The sequence below is a fragment of the Corylus avellana genome, chromosome 1 (assembly GCF_965113065.1).
Source record: "Corylus avellana chromosome 1, dhCorAvel1.hap1.2, whole genome shotgun sequence".
In the NCBI taxonomy this organism is placed as follows: domain Eukaryota; kingdom Viridiplantae; phylum Streptophyta; class Magnoliopsida; order Fagales; family Betulaceae; genus Corylus; species Corylus avellana.
This window is the reverse complement of record NC_142490.1, coordinates 48,128,325-48,148,688: the sequence shown is the minus strand read 5'-3', so window position 1 is coordinate 48,148,688 and position 20,364 is coordinate 48,128,325. Positions and strand designations below refer to the sequence as shown.

At 36.8% G+C, this 20,364-nt stretch overlaps 3 protein-coding genes across 3 annotated transcripts; all 3 read right to left on the bottom strand.

Annotated features, from left to right (window-relative positions):
• Positions 1–1,788: 1,788 nt before the first annotated feature.
• Positions 1,789–4,114, bottom strand: LOC132170624 (SMAD/FHA domain-containing protein). The gene is made up of 2 exons (XM_059581670.2): positions 3,210–4,114; positions 1,789–2,763 (listed from the first exon to the last, which is right to left on the bottom strand). The coding sequence occupies exons 1-2, from the start codon at positions 3,608–3,610 to the stop codon at positions 1,962–1,964; spliced, it is 1,203 nt and encodes a 400-aa protein (XP_059437653.2). The 5' UTR covers positions 3,611–4,114; the 3' UTR covers positions 1,789–1,961.
• A 542-nt stretch (positions 4,115–4,656) lies between these two features.
• On the bottom strand, positions 4,657–12,130 carry LOC132170461 (C2 calcium/lipid-binding and GRAM domain containing protein). Its single transcript, XM_059581453.2, has 9 exons — positions 11,216–12,130; positions 9,084–10,283; positions 8,540–8,725; positions 8,088–8,371; positions 7,842–7,958; positions 7,398–7,660; positions 6,029–6,197; positions 5,587–5,859; positions 4,657–5,479 (listed from the first exon to the last, which is right to left on the bottom strand). The coding sequence occupies exons 1-9, from the start codon at positions 11,562–11,564 to the stop codon at positions 5,288–5,290; spliced, it is 3,033 nt and encodes a 1,010-aa protein (XP_059437436.2). The 5' UTR covers positions 11,565–12,130; the 3' UTR covers positions 4,657–5,287.
• Positions 12,131–13,295: 1,165 nt separating this feature from the next.
• Positions 13,296–19,893, bottom strand: LOC132170242 (farnesyl pyrophosphate synthase 1). Its single transcript, XM_088510685.1, has 12 exons — positions 19,694–19,893; positions 16,614–16,638; positions 16,320–16,435; positions 16,105–16,191; positions 15,891–16,007; positions 15,718–15,806; positions 15,295–15,346; positions 14,412–14,507; positions 14,067–14,111; positions 13,874–13,963; positions 13,713–13,784; positions 13,296–13,602 (listed from the first exon to the last, which is right to left on the bottom strand). Exons 1-12 carry the CDS (start codon positions 19,802–19,804, stop codon positions 13,474–13,476), a joined length of 1,029 nt encoding a protein of 342 aa, XP_088366811.1. The 5' UTR covers positions 19,805–19,893; the 3' UTR covers positions 13,296–13,473.
• Between the last annotated feature and the right edge of the window lie 471 nt (positions 19,894–20,364).

Below are 20,364 nucleotides of genomic sequence, written 5' to 3'. Positions count from 1 at the left end.
TTTTTCTTTTCTTTTGTTTTTGATCGGGATGTCCATGTCCGGTCCCACGTGATTTTATTTTATTTTATTTACAAGGAGAAGGAGAAAGAAGGCCCACCTGGGCCACCCATCCCTTCAGTTCAGTCCCTTCATTTGAAGGGAATGCGCGAGCTAGCTGTACGTTGAGAGGCTTTTATCCCATAGCTTTAACCAGTATTAGCTTAAAGCTATATTCTTCATTAATCCCAGCTGCATGTCCAACCCAATTATGTTATGACGATGATCTTAATTAATAACATGATCATCATCATCAGCCTTAATTACTTTCCATCGATCCAGTTTCTTAATTAGATTTTGTTATCTAAACTAATCTTGGGAAAAAGCCAATCATGTGCCTTTCTTAATTAGATTTGGATGTCATGCTACAAGGTTGCTTATGTGAGAGGTTGTTCAAATCCCGTCTGAATTATAAGAACAAGAAGGATTCAGACAACCTCTCCCATGATAAGCAACCTTATTACATAAATGATTAAGTATTTTGTTCTGATGCATTTGCTACTTTATTGAAACATGATGCAGCAACTACTTAATGACATAAATAAAGTGGTTTTTGCGTCTTAACCTCTCTTATTCTTCTAGACCCTTTGGGTCCCCCTTTTAAGTCAATGTTACATAATCGTGATTCGTGCACCGCTTAGATAGGGTCGTATATTTTACACCAATGTACGTATAATAGCCTTGTACGTGTCTTCAAGGTGCTTCTCTCCATTAATTTGTATGAAGCTATCCAATGCATTGGTAATCTAATACAAAGAATGCTAAATATTACACTTACAATCTATTAAGTTGATGTGATAGTGTTTATTAACTATTAATTTTTATTTTTTTTTTAATGAAAGCAGATGAACACTATCACAACAACCCAATAAAATACAAGTGGAATGTGAGTATAGTATGTAACATTGCTCATCTAATATTTTGTTAGTGAGTAATGCTATTCTTACAAACATTTAATTAATATAATAATTATGTAAACGTTATAAAATCGAGTCCACCACATATACCTAGCCTGCTAAAGAGCTTATTATTAATTAAGTATTGTATATAAGGAAATGCATTTGCAACAAGCTTCAACCACATAACACACAACACATGGACTATGGGCTATGAGCCTATGACATGTTTGCTGCCAAAATGGCAAATTGCTGACATGTTGCTACACATGGAAATTGAAAAAAACACGAGCGTTTTAGAAAACACAAGACTTAATTGGCCCAAAGGCCGAGAAAAGGGCCACGAGAAATAGCAGTTTTGAGAAGTGGTCCAAACATTGGACCAGTGTGAGAATGTCTGTCAACGGAGGGACTAGGGAGAGAAGAGAAGAAAAAGGCGAGGACCTCTTTTAAAAGAAAGTACGAGGCCTTGATCCTCATCCAGAAGGGAAGAGGTGACAGAGTGCTCGGTCGTCTCTCCAACTTGATTGGCAATTGCTATAGTGATCATTTTTGTTCTTATAGTAATTGTGCTATAATGTTCCTTGTCTGTTTCTTAGTCGTAAAAGATAAACTAAGAAACAGGGGCACACAATAATCCTGGGTAAGAATCAAGATAAACTAGTTACCAACCCAGTAGCAGTGCCACTGTGCCAGTATGTATGCACAGCCTATCACCATGAGCTTCATTGCTGTTACAACAACAAAAGCGTAACAAAAAGATGAGCTTAAAAACAACAAAAACTAAATTCCCCTCTGCCCTGGTATGGGTTATAACTGAATTGGAGATTATAAAGACCCTTGTTGAGGCATGCAATTACAACTAAAAATTGTTGATGTATTACAACATATAATATCGGCCCATTACAAAGGAAGCTCACAAAATTTCCAAAAAGGACTGCTGCTTCTCAACTCTCAATCATATTATCAAAAGCCCACAAAACAGGACGATAACACAAATCCTTCCACATCCTATTCTGTTCACTTCAGCTAGTCACCAAATAAATCATCATCACTCACATCATCAACATTACTTGAGTTTCCACTCGACATCTTCCCATGGGTGTCTTTTGTTGGATAAGCCGGTTTACCATCAGGGTATGCCCAGGAAGAACCCACTTTGACAGAAAATGATTCCCCATAGAGATCATCATAAATCCCACTTTTTGGAGTGGTTTTGACCCTGTTTAAGACTTCCTGCAGTTTATCAGTCACACCTTTTTGGGAAGTAGTAGTGTCTTCCTTCGCAGAGGACTGCTGCTTTCCTTTGGGTATCACTGTAACCTGTACAAGGTGCTCGTATTTCCCAACAAGACTTCCTTCTTTGACACCTAATGGACCAGGTTCTGTTTCTACATCCGCACCATCTGAAACCCCAACAACTTCGACCAACTCTCCCCCAAATTGATCCCTGAAGGACACTCTTAGCTTTTTTAGTCTCTTAGCAAGCCTCTCTGACTGCTGGCTGTTATCTCTTCCACCTTTAGAGCGACCAGACTCGGTCGATTTAGGCACTCGGTCAGGTTTGCTCAGACCATAACGATTTACAAGTGTGTTATAAGCCACAACAGCTTCTTCATCAGACGGATCAGGAGGTGGCTGCAAATCAATCTCTGCAGGCAGAGGAGGCCGAGGAAAAAGAGCTGCTTCATTCTTTCTCAAGATATAAGTTCTTGTTGATGCTGCAAACCGCAAAGATTGCCCAACTTCAAGCTCAACAGGGCTGTCTTTAGTCAATCGTTCGTTTGCAACAAAGGTACCATGAGCAGATCCCAAATCCATCACATAAATGCTGTAGAAAATACATGAATGCCATAGAAATAAGAAAAGAAACTTCCAAACTTAACAAAACTGAATTAAATTCAGGAAGTAAGAAGCAATCATCTCCATGTCTTTACAAGCATAAATCAAATGTTTCACCTCAGACGCACTTATAGCCCAGTGGGGCATCAACAAAACGCAAAACCAATAATGTTGAACCTCATAGAACAAACATTTCTGTTCTAGTACAGATGACAATAAAAACATCCACCTGTAAGCTCTAGATCAAACAGTACGTTCTTTTCTCTAGCAGATTATGAATTTTAAATTGATCAACCAACATCAAATAAATGAAACAAAACTTCAGCCGCACTATCCCAAAACAAGCCAATATCTTGCTTTTAATAAAAGAAACATATAACATGTAACCACATACAAAAACAATAATATCAAGATGAAGATTGAGAGACAACCAACCTTCCATTCTTGTGAGGAATGACCGCAGCGTGCTGGCGTGAAACTGAGTTATGTTCAAGCACAAAATCACAAGTTGGAAACTGTCTCCCAAAGATGTTTCTTCGCCTATCGAGAATGATCTTATCGAGAACCTCTCCGTCCTTCAAGACCTCAAGATAGTAAACCCCCGGCCGAGGCTCAATGGCCCACTCGGGAGGTTGCCAAGTCGATTGACCACCTCCCACCTGAGTCACCGGCTGGGTCTGCCCCACCTCTTGAGAAACATGGACTTCCTGGTGCTGCTGTGAGGCCTTTGGGGCCAACTGGGTATTGGTTTTGGGAGCTGAATTGTTGGGAGCCACTGAGAATGGTTCCAAGGATTGAGCTTTCTTGAACCGATCAAGACCAGCTCTTCCATACATAGCTCTTTCTATTTCCCCTAATCAATTATCTGATATACGAAATTAGTTCAGCCCAGATGCAATTTTAGCATTAGCATTGAACACACACTACAAAACCCTACCCAGAGATTCAATTTTGCAAATGCTTCACACCTATGCCTTTACGAACCCTTCGACGATCCCAACCCTAATGCTCAGATACAATTTTAGCATTAGCATCTAAAACACTTGAAAAAAAAAAAAAAAAAAAAAAAACTCCCCGAAGATTCAATCTCGCACAAACCCACCCAACCTAAAACCCTAAAGTTAAAAAATTTAAGCTTAGCCTGAAGAACATGATTGATTATAAAATGTAACAGAGGGTAAAGCTAAAATAACCCATTTCAAAAAGAAACAAAAAAAAAAAAAAAGATTTGCTCAGATTAAAGTCTAATTAGGGTTGCTGGGGTTAACAGGCTCCTCTGCGCTTAGGATTTGGGAGAGACACGAAGAGAGAGAGATTATTGGCTCCCGGTCTAAAGAATCTTTTTCCTTTCTTTTTTTTTTTTTTTTTTTTTTGTCAAAGGGGAACGGAACGGGAAAAGGATAACATAGGAAAGGAGGGACCCACTCAAAAATCCTTCTCGTGGAGCTCAACACACGCGTGTGCACTCACACGCACGCATAGGTTTTGGAGGAAGTTTTTGGGTTGAAGGATTTTTTTTTAAAAAAAAATTTAGTGTATTAAATTGATATGTAATTTTTGTATGTATGTAATGTAAGAACTAAAATTTTTTTAATTAAGCATTTCACGGCCAAACTCAAGCTTGATTGAGAAATAAGCTAACCAAATTTGAACATATAATTAAATTTAATAATGAATTTAAAGCTCAATTTGTGCTCAAAATGAATTAATCAAACCTTTACAGCCAATTATATCTTTTTTTTAAAAAAAAAAAAAAAAAAAAAAGGTATTTACCATAATGCTATATCCATAAAAACCATTTTAGCACATTTAAAATGACAGGTTTTGAAAGCATTTCCATAGAATTAACCATTTTCTCTTCCATTAGGATCAAGAGTGGAAAAGACCACCGCTTATAACTTTTTTCCCTTTCAATTAGAAAAAAATAATAAATAATAATTGACATACGCCATGTCAAAGTTCCTACACTTCAAAAAAAGTAACATTTGTTGTATGTACATGAGGCTATTATTAGCAGCAGCAGGCGTATAACAAATACACGAGGCTTTGAACAGACGGCCAAAGAATCATCTTATGACTACTGATTCCACAAGTTAGCAATGCTAAACCTAATTATGTATTAACAACACTTGGGCATCATCTGCCAAACATCTTACAAACTTGTTACTAGAAAAATAAGCTCCAATAAATCCATGTTGTCAAAATTTGCAGCCATCCTCAGCCTGATTATGTAAAGATTATCAGTCTCCACGAGAATGGAAAGGATCCAATATTATCTGTGTCAGATCTTAAGTTCCAAATATGAGTGTAACCCCGCCGGCAATTTTGTCCCACCTGCCTTCTAACAATAAAGGGTTTTCTTGAATCTAGCTGGCTTCAGCCTCCACGGAAGAAGATGAACAGAGAAAACATCAACACTGACAGCATTTGGAAAGGTAATGCTGTAGGAATATCAGCTCTCTCCAATCAAAAGTCCATATAGTGACATACTTGGAATGCGCTAAATCCATCTGCTATCTTTCTGCAAATTCCCTCTCAACTGCACAGAAAATATCTTTCAGGCGATCTTGCAGATTTTTCAAGATGTTCTTTGTAATCCTTTTCTGATGCTTAGTGCTTTTCAGCCACGCAATCCCAAGGAATACCTGTACATTACATCCCTTTGATTTTGAGGGTAAATCCTCAATTTGGTATCTAAGGTGAAGCTGCAAAAGAAAAAAGACAGCTCAATATTGCCTACACAAGAAAAGGAGAAAATAAGTCGAACAGGAAAAACAATTGCAAAAGATACATTAAGCAGTCTAAACCATACGTTGAAATAGTCACCAAGTGGAACTCCATGGAGTGTCATAACCTCCTCAATAAGCCATCCGTTTTTATCAGAAAGTGGGGACTTTTGCTGAAAACTTGTCACCTCTCCTCTATAACGGGAAATATGCTTATCAAATCTGTAATATATTTGCCTCTCGTAGACATCGCCTTTTTCTGATTCCCATGGGGTATAAGAATAGTTAAGACAACCAACTTTCTCCATCACTCTGCGGTCCAATTCACCCCCATTGAATAACTCTGTCAAGAAACTTGTCTAGACATCACCAACAAGAAAAACTTGATGATCAGAGATAAAAGAAGACACATACAATATGCAAGGATGAAAAAACAAAACAAAATAAATTTGGGAATATGAAAGAGATGTGTGCACGCCATGCAGAAGCATGCGTGCACAGAGACAGAGAGAGAGAGAAGTAGCTTACAGGAACCGAGAGAGCGGAAGAATAAACCTCAGACATGCTGACATCATCAAGGCCCAAGAAGGACCCACTTTCTTCAGTTTGGAGGCTTTTGGTTTCAGATTCTTCTTCAACTATTTGCACCTTCTGCTCAGGACTCAAGGCTCGAGCCTTCCAGAGAGCCATAATTGTCCTATTGAGAACCATCAAATGTCTTAAGTCAAAATAGGACGTTGAATTCTTCTATTGTCTTTGAATTATTACACAACCCTTACTAAGTAAACATGCATCAATTATTACTTAAGCCTGTTTACACCATTTCAAAGACAATAAAAGGAGACCAGTCAATACAGTATAAGCACCACTTCAGCAACGAGAGAGGATTATGACAAGAGAAAAAGGGTGCAGGATTGTTTAAACTTGTATCTCCTAAATATCAAATTGTTCTGCAGATGTCCAAGATAATAAAGCAAGATGAACAAAGTGGGATGTTATCTATGATGATGAACAATATGCCTCTCATATATAAGGGAAGTTATGTTGGATGGCAATAAGATCAAGCAGGCTCTAGTACAAAAATGTGGTAGTCAATAAATAACATGCCCATAGATTGGGCATATCTAGGATAAGCGTCAATTGTTCTGATATTGAACAGATCATCATAGCCCCACTAAAAGAAAACAACGATCATGGCATTATACAATGAAAGCAATCATAATTTGGAACCAAAAAAAGAAGCAAAATCCTCTTCTTTCACTGAATCAGTATTTGGACATGCTCTTCAGTACAGCAGCAACACCCCACCCCCCAAAGAAAATTATATATATATAAAAAAAATAAAAAATAAAAAATAAAAAAGGTTCCTAGCAGCAAATATAAAATCAATAATAAAAAACTTACTAAGTACCAGATGAGCAAAAACGAGCTGAACCAGACAGGATTATATGAAAAAGAAATCCAAAATAAAGTGAAATTATCAAAAGGCGCAAATCCTAGAGTGTATTTTGAAAGCATTAAGTTACATTTGCTTCTAGAATGATCACATGAAAAGAAATTAACACTGCTGAGAAAACTGTAAACTTAGATGAAGGCACTCATTAGAAGTTACAGGAAGCGCAAAAATGGCAAAAATATGGCATAAAGTTGGTTGGAATGGTCTAGTCATGTGCAGCATACACCAAGAAGCGTGCAAGTGAAAAAAAAAAAAAAAAAAAAAAAAAAAAAAACTACAGGTCTAGTTTAAGGTGCAAGAAGTCAAGACAAAAGGCCAAAGGAGATAACGAAATAGATACAATCAAACAAATAGAATGATAGAGCTAGAAAAAGAATAAGAAAAACTCCCATCTAACTCAAAGAGGTGACCATGTTATATTATAAGATCTCCATTAACTACCTATGTGCTACATTGAAGGACACAAAGGACTGGAAATGGAACTTCAGCCTGCCTTCTTCATCTTGAGTCTTTGCCCCATGCCTGGCATCCATGCCTCTGCCTGGCCGGAGAGTAATGACAATAATTGGACTGCCCATTGACGACAGAGTAGGTGGAACAACTTGGATATCTTCTATGTCCTCCCAAAGGAAAAAGAACTTTGTCCTCTGTCCGAATAAATTTGTATGAAACCCAATTATTCTTGCTGACAGAAATAGGCGGCCCTGCACAATAACAAATGCACGTTAATGACATATAACTTGGGAAGCATGCATCAGTTGAACTCATGAAAGGCAAGAATGTTAATATTCATTTTTCTCTAACTACAGCTTAAAGATATAAATAAGTTAAAAGGAAGTGTACAGTCATTAAACTTTTCAGTACTATTTAACACAGCAAGAGCACCTGCAGGGGCATTTTCCGTTTCAGGTGACATGTAAAGTCATTAATGAGAAACTCCTCTGGAGGAAGCACAAAGAGTTTTTGGAAGGCTGAATTTGTTTGAGGAGACCGCACATTTATCTACAGAAGATTTCATTGAAATTAATAACAACTGAAGTAGAAAAGCCAAGCACAAGGCTTTAAAAAAAAAGAAAAAAGAAGCAGAACATAGGCAATAATGAATTTTCCGAAGCAGAACTGGTCATTTACCTTCTTCCCCACCTCTTTCTCCATCTTACTTAGATACTCTTTAACAACATTGCCACCTCTAGTATTGTTCAAGAAAATTCTCAAATGAATCTTGGACTGGCATGCCTGAGCTAGCTTTCCTTGAAGAGGAACCCACACATCAGCTAGATCTGATATATTACTTTTCAGAAAATTGATTTCAGCATGTCCCAGGGATGTAGCTTCATCAAAAGGTCCATCAAAATCATAAACTTCCACATCCATCACAGAAGGAAGCTCGTTCATTGCATCAAATTCAAATATTTCTGCAAAATGCAACATGGTCACAAGAAGGAAAACAATCAGATTCAGATTATATTTATAGATAATGAACTAAATAGATTTTGATCCAACTATTGTAAAATTCACATCGTAATAGGATATAATTGTGAAGACCAAAACAATACACCAATGCAGAAGAAAATAACATTCACCATTCCATTGAGGATCAGATTTCTGGAACTTGATTGAGCTGGTTCTAGTTTTCCCATTACAAGTAAACACCACATATGGATCAGAGGACCCACTTGAATCAACAGCTGCTAAATTGATTCCTTCAATCAAGGCAACAGTCAGCAACCAGCCATCTCCTTGTGCTTTGATTCCATGATCACCACTGCCTATTATAGGATACACAGAAAACAAATCAACTCCAATATAAAAGGGACATTGCCATATAGAGGTGCTTGATTCGAGAATAAAGTGCTTAGAGGCACAGCAGAGGAATGCAAATCACATAAAGGAAAGGACAACAATTAGAAGATCCAGAAATGCTGGAAGGTGTAACTGATAAAACAACATTCAGCTCTCTGTTTCAAGTTAAAATTTACTTAAAAGCCTTCAAGTAACCTGGCTTTTTCAGTAACACAGGCAATATGGACAGCTCAGACTCTCAGATGATGAAGACAGATGATACACTTAAACAGAGGGGAGCTTGTTGTTACTAATCAAAAAGGGGAACTACCACAAGTATATTACCTTTTTGCACTCTGGCCTGCATGAAGCGTGAAATCAACCTCAGTAGCCGCTCACCTTGAAGAACCAGGACACCGCAGACTATGAATTCACCAATTGAATCAGGCAAGTCAAGCCCCACAAACTCGAGCCCTTGAATTGTGCTGGGTGTGGCCAGCCAGATGTGGACAAGCACATACAATCCCATAAAAATTGTGGAAACCACAGTAAAATTAGCAAAATACCGTACAGCCAGCTTCCAATCTGACTGGGGCTCTGCCTGCAGTGATGCCAAAACCTGTTCCTTATTTGACCCAAGTTCCTTGGAGTCAACTGGTGTAACATTCTGAGATAGTAAATTTGCATACTGCTCAAAGCTGTCCTTTATACCTTGACGAGCTCCACTTTCTATCATTCCTTTCATCATGGTGCTTTGTAGAAAATTCATTCGCCAGGATACTACCAACTGGGAACATTGTTCTCCTGATGGCAGCTCAGGCCCGGGTGTAATGCAGTAGAGCACTTCTACTTTAAAGGTGTTCCCATACATGACATCAGGAGTGCTCACGTTTGCCAAAACTGAAAAAACCTTCCCATCTGCTTTCAAATATGTCTGCTCCTCAGTTGCTTTCACAGCCTTGGTTAGCTTAGTCGCAGCCTTAATGTAAGTAACCACTCTTTTCAAAATCTCACCACCATCTTCAAATTTCCAAGATCCTAATTGCAGTTCTGTATTTCCCTGCAGGTCTGCAAAAGATTTGTAAAAACTTGAATCAGGTGAAAAGAGTAGAGAGTTCAGGTCTGGAGGTGCAATCTGATACAATTGGTCTAGAACCACTCCTCCAGGTAAATTGCTTGGAACTTCACTTCCTTGATCCTTTGACTCCATAGTCCTCATCACTTCTTCAAAAGTATCAGAAGAAGACTGATCATCAGACTTGCTATCATAAACCTCAAGTCCAGCGATTTCAGGTGCCTCCAATGATGAAGTTGAAGCTGTATCTGAATGTTTATTGAAAATCTGAGCAATCCTGCCAGCAAGGGACTTCTGTAAATAAGGCTTCTCTTCCTTGGAGGATGCAATCTCTTCAGTTCTCACTGGAGAAGTTGAGTTGGAGGGGCCATTGAAGGACCTTGAAGGTGAGTTCGACCCATGATCATCATTCCCATTCAAATCAATGAACGAATTGTTTTGAGAAAAATATATTGTTAGAAGAATTTCACCTGTAGGAAAACATAGTGAAAAAGATAAAATAAATAAAATTACAATTTCAGCAAGAAAAGTAAATACTAACCAAGAGACTATTTCAACCATGTTAGGATTTGAATTTTTAACTCCAAACCATGGAAGCAAAATCTCATTTTGACAAAAGGGCTATAGCACCTCGGTTTCATATTGGGAAGATGAATAGCCCACACAAATAGATAGTCTATAACTATACTCATGGGTGCTAAATCTTATATTGCTTACTTAGTAGGTGAGACTGGGCTTTATAAGTGATTTTAGAAAAACTACAAATTGACTAATTTTTTTGGAGTGATAGAGCAGATGTGGCTAACACTTTCCATTGATTGTTACTAATGGTATTAGAAACACCTACTAATGCAATGTGGTACTTGAGCATTGCACGATGTGGCTTTGATGAGGACATAAGATGTTTATGGGAGAGAAATTGTAACAATCCGATCCCATATTGGGAAGATGAGTAGCCCAAGCAAAGTGGGTGGTTTACATTCATAGGTGCTAAGTCTCACGTTACTTACTTATTAGCTAAGACTGAATTTTATAAGTGATTTCAAAGAAACTCCAAATTAACAATTTCTTTTGGGAAGATAGTTCAGCCGTGGCTAACACTTTCTCGGTGGTTACTAGAGCCACTACTAGGCACAGAAACTAAGTTATGCAATCCAAATTCTTAACTCAAAACACAGAAGCAAAGATCATTTTCTGGATAACACTGAGATTTGGGTATTGCCAATGAGTGATGCACTCAAACTTTTCATAAGCAAAACAGGAAAGCACATAACCAAAGTTCAGAAATACCACAAAGAGGCAATTGCAGACTTACACACAAGAACAAAGAGAAAACTTAAGCACCCAATTAGCGAAAAAAGTGAATTATTCTAACAGAAAAAACATAGAAAACAGAAATTACCACAATCCTTGTTCTTGGACTTCTTATTCTTGGGCAGAAGAGGGAACCAAGCAGGACCAAGAGACTTGTTGTCGGAATCGAAAACCTGCGAAACCGGTACCTTGAGCTGCCCAACAAAGTCGTCGTTGAAGTACTTGTCCTCGTCCAACACAGAGACGAGTAGCTCCTCCTTCAAGTCCTCGACCCTGAACCCGAATTCCTCGCCCCATTGTGGATTCAAGCTCTTCTTCACCACTTTGGTCCGCGTTCTCTGCTTCCCCAGCTGCAACCTCACGTACGGATCACTGAACCCGTTCAGATCCATTGCCGGTAAGTTCCGAGCCTCGATTACTCGCACCGAAAGCTTCATTCTTTACACATATATGAGGCTAAACAAAAAATGGTACGATTATTATGGTTGAGAGAGATTATATGGGATAATGTGGGACTTGTGTATTGTTCACTGACGCAGAAAACTCAAACGCAGAGCTCAGAAGCTGGGAATTGAAATAATTCTCCAATAGATTACAGAAGTTTATAGTATTCCGCACGCAATGCTGCGAAACTTGCCAATTTGATCATCGCCCCAAAAGCAATCACAATATTTACTTGACTTGAATGCAAGTAACAGGAATTCAACAAATGAAAAGAATTTCAGGAACAAAGAAGACAAATTATGGGTTGGAATTTAAGGGAAAAATCAGAAATGGGAAGAAAAAAAAAACCCCAAAAAAGCCCTAAGAAGAGAAAGATAACTGGATTAATCGGAGAGAATACGGGGGGAACATTTTAGAGAAAGGTCGAAAGCGCAAAGCAGGGATAGAACTTGCAAAGCTATTAGACTTTTCAGAAGAACTGTTCCGCGCGTATGATGTTGGACTGGTTGACTTTCGTTAATAAATTTCACAATAATAAGAAGATTAGGCTTAGGGATGCTTTTGGTTTGGGGATTTGGCAGAGAATTAAATAGTTTTGATGTGAACAATTTTTGCTTTATCTATTCAAAGACCACACCTTTCTCAGTCAGTCGGTCCGTCCCATTTACTACGCACCCTCTTCAATTATTGCTCTGCTTTGCTCCCTCGTCCGTATTTGCCACGCTTTTTAGATATTTTTATATCTTATGCACACCCTACACCGACGACTTCTGTTTTTTACTATACATTCGTACAAAGAAAGGAAGAGAATTCTAATGAGTAACTTCTACATTTTATAAGACATGACTCATAGTCGATTGAATTATCTTTTAAAAACATACTGACGATATTTTTTTAAAATGATTAGAGTTTTGTGAGGAATATTAATTACTAAATAATTAAATTTAGAGCAATTTATATTATATATTTATATTCATATTTTATTTAATTTAATAAAATAAAAGTAATATGATCGTGCATTTAATATATATCATTAATTGCTCTTAAATTTAACTGTATTTAATTTAATATTTATAGTAGCGTCTCCTATGTACTAAAATAAATATTTGAGGTGAGAAAAGTCAAAGATGGATGTAATTTTAATTTAATGCATGTTTCCTAGATATCATAAGAGGAAAATGCAGTACAACTTGGACCAATGATCTCATGGCGAGATGTTCCAACTTGTTGACTTGTTGGTGTATTAATTAACTAAACTAGTTTAATTAATGGACCACAATGGGAAAGGCTGGGATCCTAAGCAATCATTTGTTCTTTAGTGAGAGTCGTGAGCCTTATTTTCGAAAAGACAAATCCTAGAGAATACTTTTTCCTTTTGTTTTTTTTATTTTATTTTGCAAAATGTTGCTTTTTGGACAACACCTATGATTAATAATGTGGATTCCTCATGCTATTTCGGTAACAATGAGAGCCAACAATTTGTGTACTGCTCATTCTAGAGCTGGAGCCATCAACACTCATGCAAATATGGATCATATTTGCCTAATTATATTGGCTCCAATCTCATTTACGTATGAAAGTACTACTATTTTTTTCACCCATTTTTCACGCTCGTTTCTAATTGGCTACTTCTTTCTAATCGGTTTAAGTGACTAGCCCGTATGCAATGAGCGTGAAAATTAGCATTTATGAAGCATTCACAAATGGCCAATATAAATTCAAAGTAAACAATTACTCGCGTTTTATTTGGAAATGGAAACTAAACCAGCAGCAACAAAAATGTTTACAGGAATATATAGGATAAAACAAGATTATTCTTCTTCAAATGGAAAAATAGAAATACAAATCAAGGTGAAAGGTTGAGAATATTCTCCACCTTCCAACCGCTGCTTAACTCATTCTCTACTTTTGCCTCTTGTATATTTTACCCAAGAATGACTTCAACACTGCCTGCACTGCTTTGCTTGGATGAGCTTCAATGGAGGCTGTCAACTTCTCATAGCTCTTGCTCTCAAACTCCGCAAATACACCCTATCAAATTGGTATTAGAGAAAATATACATCATAAGAGCAAGAGAATTATGAAGTTTCATGCTCTGGTAACATATTTTAAGGATTTACTTTATAAGATTAAGCTCAAACCTGAAGATCAAGCTCTTTGTAGAGGGCCTTTACGTTTGCGACATTAGCTGGGTCTGATTTCCCATAGTTCTCCTGAAAACAAACATAATAAATGAGCAAATTAATCCCAATATTCATGAGGAAACAATGACAATAGTTATAAAGAAAAATCAAGCTCTTACATATAACACTTTCTTCTGTTCTTCGCTGCTTAGCTCCAGTGCTTTTACCACCAACCAAGAGCACTTAAAATCTTCAATATCTGTTCCTATCTGATACCAAAAAGGACTCCAGTAAAAACTCGAATTCAACGTATGGACCAGAAATTTTTCTTTTTCAAATATTCATCGATAAATACATCATGCTGGATCTCACCTTACCAATTTTTTCAGGATCACCAAAGCAATCCAAATAATCATCCTACAAAGGAGAAAAAAAGCAGATATTGACATTAACAACAAAAGTCTATTTAAGCAAATACAAAATGTTAACACATATACACTTCAAAGTGACTTAATTAGCCTTGTTGGAGTGATTCTAAAAGAATAATTCCAACTAAAACAATTATCATTGTTGCAAATTTCAAAATATTTACGTAATACAGCCCCTAAACCCGAAATTTTCAAATGAGCTAAATCCAACACTTTGTATCTCAGTTCTCAATACCTGTATACGCTAGGGAGAGAAATTAAATTACGATTTTTTTTGGCAAAAATTTACCTGTACTTGAAAGTAGACCCCCATCTCGACAAGAATGTTCTTCACATCAACATGGTTGTCCAGATTCTCACCCGAAATAAGCAATGCACATGCAACCTGAGTAGATTCATGGAATTTGAACAGCAAATAGTCAACCAATGACAACATTTCCATGTCAACAACAAAAACTGTCCTAGGATCACATGTCATTGTGAGAAAGTAGTTGCATGATGCAGTTCCTATGGCAAAGTATAAAATGGTATTAACTTGCTTTTAGGTATAGAGTGAGTCACATCTAGTAGGGTGGTAGAGTTGTTTGCTAGCTGGAGAAGTCAGTTGAGAAGCCAGTGCATTTTAGAAGCTTGGAGGATGGTTCCTTTGTACATAAAGTGGTGTATCTGGAGAGAGTGGAATGCGAGGAGCCTTGAAGAATGTGAGAAACCGGTATTAGAGTTAAATGTTGATTTGTTCAAATCTCTTTATGCTTGGATGGCGGCGTACTATTGTTCTTGTTTTTCTAATTTTACTAAATTTCTAGACTTGTGTTCTTTTTTAAAAAAAATAAAAAATAAATAGTAGTTTCTCTTATGTAGTTCATGTGTGCTTGAGTTGTGTCCCTCTATGCTTTCTATTAAGATTGATTACTTAAAAAAATAAACTTCTCAAACAATTAGTCGATATTGCTTTAAGAGTAGGTCACTAAAGTCAATATATGGTGGAACAAGGAGCTAATATGTTCCGTCAAACTTCAAACACAAGGTATTGGGGCTAATGCAGGGCAATGTCAAAAAAGACACAGATGCAAGCTGACATAAAAGTCTTTCAAGAATACGCTATAACAAAGAGGATCCGCTAATGATCCAGCTAATTTATGCTTTTATTTTTGGCAAAGATTTATACTCACTGAAAGGTAAAATGAGTAGTAGGCAGTCTTGTACTGAACAATGCGGCGGTGACTGCATGAGATATCAAACATGTTAGGGAGAACATTAGATAAAAGAGGAAACGCAACAGTGATGGAAAGCGTATATTCCTGCTTAATAACACTTACCAAAAACGAAATTAAATCAAAAAGAGACTCATATAGCTTATTTACTAAGGAATCCAGAACTTAAGCCATACACACTTCCATATTTCCCATTTAAGGAGATGCAATTATGATTACATTGTCAATAGCATCTGTCACTGTACTTTCAGGCACCAATTCCTAAAATGAATTAGTCAATATCTTGCTAAATATTATGATTTTTTTTAACCAGTTCATGCATTGTTTTCTTAAGCATAGACATTATTTTCTTAGCATAGACCCTTCACAATTTTTACTCACAGTGACAAATTGTATTTGGACAGATCTTTTGCTCCTTCATGTGTAGTAATCAAATCTATCATCTGTCCCGAAGCAGTCTGAAACTCCACCTATGCAAAGCACAAGATAAGTAAACTTTTAGAATATAACCTAAACGAGATCTAATTAAGAAAAACGATGTGCAAGTCAACTACCTCATTAAACAGATCAAGCAGTTCCACATAGTAAGCCTTATCCCTGAAGTGTTTCCTAAGAATCCTGGGAATATGATTTCGAAGTAGAACCCCATCATTTATTGCAATCATACCAACCTAGACCAGACAGATCAACAGTTAATTGCTTTACCCACAGTGAAAACCTCAAAAAATAATTAAAGTAAACTAGAACATGTTCACGGTTGGCACAGACATTTGGCACTCTGAACCAGCAAGGTTGACCACGCCGTGTGTGAGAGTTATCCATAATATCATCAAGAACAAGAAAATATGCCTGGAGCTGCAAATATTTTTATCCCAAAATCATATGTTAGTATGTAATTTACCTGCAAAATGCTGAAACATTCAATGAACAAGATTTATCTACACAAAGAATATATGAATAGGAGAGGTTTTATATTGCCATACCCATTCAATACACCAACCAAGAGCACTTGCAAGGAAAATTTCATCTTCAGTTAATTCCTTTCCTTCTTTCAACAATTTGTAGCTGTCAATAACAGACAAACCCCTGTTCAACTTCCCTGCAAGATAGAGTATAATTGCATAGCTATTTTAGTAAGACACGTTTCTTTAAAAAGTATTTCCTTAATTCACCCCATTTCATTTCCTTTTATGGCTAAAGTTTAAGACAGACTGATACTTCAAATGAAATACATAGCAGAAAAGTGCAACAGTTTTAAAGATATCCTCAATTCCCACCTCCGGGCACATTGTACTCGAGCATCTGAAATGGAGAGAATAAACAAGACAGTCAGAAAAAAACTGCATAATTTTAAGAAACAGCTCATATGCACTCGCACTCACACTTAGAGAGAGAGAGAGAGAGAGAGAGAAGTTAATTATGAAGTCATGTAATCATGTTTAAGACTTAAATAGTAAAATCAACAATTAGTAATGGAAGAGGTCATTAAGATTTTGAAGTGCACAAGAAAAAAGGCAACTCTTTAAATGCTGGACACAAATCAATAACTGTGAATATGAATAGCATTATGCTCACTTATATAAGCATTTGCTGGAATGCCATACTTCTACATTTTTCACCCTTAATATGAAGTGAATTTGCTTTCAATGGGAACATCTTGGTCAATTTGCTATAATCACCACTTTCAAAACATCTTGTGTATGGATTTAACAACCAGAATAAAAGAAGGAAGGATTTCTCTTGAGAGAGGAGCTCCAAGAGACAAAAAAAAAAAAAAACCATCTTATCAAATATCAATGTGGAAAACCAAACAAAACCCTGAATTTACCTTTTCATTTGTGGGGGAATTGGAACTAAAACTAGCTCTCCTATTTCGCAGTTTCCAGTGTTATTATTACTAGCACATAACCCACACTTAAAAGGCACATTAAATTCTTAACCTCATTAAGTTAATCACTTCACACTATTTTCTTCAACATAGAAAATGGAACCATAGGCATTTTTAGTCTTTGCGGTTTGGAGATGTGACAAATAGCTTCATGATATTTAAAAGTGACAAAACACGCAACAAAGGAATAGATGTGAGCTAAGGTTTCATCTTTAGCAGATCCCCCTCATCCTCTTCTCCCCCCACCCTAGAGTTAGCCTATTTACTTGATGTCCCTTGCTCTTTGGGCGTTTTCTTCCTCTCCCTCCCTCTCCACCCCTTTTCTGATTTTAGGGTTTTTTTGGAGGCCAATCTTCCACCCTTCTCCATCCGCTGCGCCGGTTGCTGGGTCAGGTTTAGCTCTGGTTCGTGTCATCCCTGCCCGATCAACCGCCCCGTCGCTTGGTCCACCCCGACGCGTGCTCCACCACCTTGCTACCCAGATCCGCCAGTGTCCATCACACCCTTTGCATTGGATCTGTCTCTCCGGATGTGGTTTGATTTCGATTCTCTCCGGCTGTTTTTTTTTATTTTGTTTCTGGTTGGTTTATTTCCTTTCCTTTATGTCCGTCTTTTGTCGTGTATTTTGGTGTATTGTTTTTGTTGCCTTGCTTGTTTGTCTCACTTTGTGGGTGATACTCTTGGGAGATTCACTCAAACTCTCCCCCTCCCCCAGTTTGTTTTGTGTGCGACGCCGATCTCCTCCGTGCCCGCTCTGTCGCCCACCGTCCGCTGTTGGGTCTTTTCTCGTGTCCCCCCGCGATGAGCTCCAATGCCACCTTCCGCGTCAGTTTCCGACCAGCACGCGATCAGCTTCTTTCCGGCTGCCGTTTCCCGTTTAGTGTGATTCTCTTGTTTTTTCCCTATTCTGTTGGTTTTCATTTGTTGTTTGTCCCTTTTTTTCTGTTATGTTTTGTATTTCTGTTTTAGTCATTTTATTTTCCTGTACGCTTTTATTTCCCCTTTTTGCTTGTAATAAGGCTCTATCCCCTCTCGATGTGCATGCGGATGCCCTCTGGGTTATTTGCTATGGTCCAGACCTTTGGGTTGTGGATGTGAACGTTATCCTGACTTTCAGATTGAGGAGGAAGAGTTTCAGTTGGGGGTTTGCCTACCCTCAGTTCCGAGGAATAAGTACTACCTATGCATTAGTCTGAATCTGTTTGGCACAGATCTGTTTTTTAATATGAAGATTAATCATGGGTTAGTGGATTGGTTTTGGGTCTGGAATGTAATGCGTCATTTGTGACGCTTGTAACCTCGTAGTTTTGGCTATGGTTGCTTATAAGAGATTTATGCTCATGATTTCTATGAATGATACTGATATGGAATCCCTTAAAAAAAAAAAAAAAAAAAATCTCATTAATAGCAGTTTTACTAATTTAGACTAAATTTAATGTGCATTTTAAATGTTTATAGACATTTGGTACTATTTTACATGAATTGAAAGATATTTCCTCCATACCAGTTTGGAGGAAATTTCTGTCCAATCAAAATATATCAAAATTGTGTTCCCGTATGAGTAATTTAAAATGAAAAGGCTATAAAGAAAAAAGAAATATATATATATATATATATATATATATATATATATAGTAAGAAGTATAAAGGAAAAAAAATTAGTAATTTAAATTATTGTTGGTGTGAAAAGAAAAAAAAAACGTGGAGAGAGAGAGGAAAAAAAAAGAGACATCGAGAGAGAAAAATGGAGAGAGTGAACCGATTTAACTTTTAATCGGTTCAGTTTTTAAAACTGTGAGTAAAAAAACCAGTTTAGTAATTTATATATATATATATATATATATATATATGATAATTCGATTTATATTATTTGTTTCCTTATTTGATTCGGACATTAATAATATTTAATTTATATATGAAAAACTCTTAAAATATAATTAACACAATTAATTACGCTAATTAATAATAAGTTTTTTATTTAAAAAACCGGTTAAAAATTATAATTTATAAAACCGGTTTAGCCTTTAAAAAAAATTAGTTCACGCTAGACTACCTCACTTCATATATATATATATATATATATATATATATATATGTGTGTGTGTGTGTGTGTGAAGTGAGACCAAATCTAAAATCTGTAATTCTTAGCAAATGAATTTTACCATCCACATTCTCTATCACTCTATGTTTCCTGTAACTCAAGCCAACCTGATTTCCAAAATCAGTCATTCAACCCAGAATCATTCTCATTTTAGCTTTACTGCGTTTCATGTTTGCAAGTATAAATGCGCATAACGTAAAAGGAAGTTCACACAAATCACTAAAATAATGACATCCCAGGAACCAATTTCCTATAAAGCAATCAAACTATCAGAGTAAATGATCAAAAAATAGAAATTGTAAAAAAAAAAATATAACAGAGCTCAGAGAAAGCAAATGAGATGTAAGAAGGAATGGGAAAAGACGTACCCGCTCCACCCATTGCCGAGAATCATTGGTCCACTCGAAAGCAGGGTCCTCAAGGAGCTCGGATTTCAGAACCGAGTATACCTTCAGAAACGTTGACTTCAGATCCGCCATTTGATACCCGCACAGAGCTTCCACAGAGAGAGAGAGAAAGAGAAAGAGAGGAGAGCTTAAGAAAACAGAGAGAAGTGTTTTTGAACGCGAACGAGAAGTTTAAAAATGAGGCGACGTGTTGGTATAAATTGCACGGTTTGCCATTACTTTATTAAAGGAATATTTTAATTATGTGCCTAATTTAGAAAAAGGTTTTGGGCCCCACAGGTATAAACCACGAGATGTTTTAGTGGATGCGCATCAATGAAGTCGGGTCTTTAACCAACAAATTACAAAAGTTGATAAAGTATAAAGATGTGCCTTTTCTCTTTCTCTTTTGTCGATGGTTCAATTTTAATGTTCATTTTAAGAATTACACATTATTTAAAAATGCATATTTTATTTATATTGTCACGTTTCAAATTTAATGAAAATTGATTTTTTTTTTTTTATATATCGACACAAGAGGAGGAGAGAAATTCAAATTAGTAGCTTTCGCTTCATTCGGCGTGGTGCCAGCCGATTGAATTACCTGTTTGAGACAATGAACAATTAAGTATGTGATAACTTGATTTTTTAAA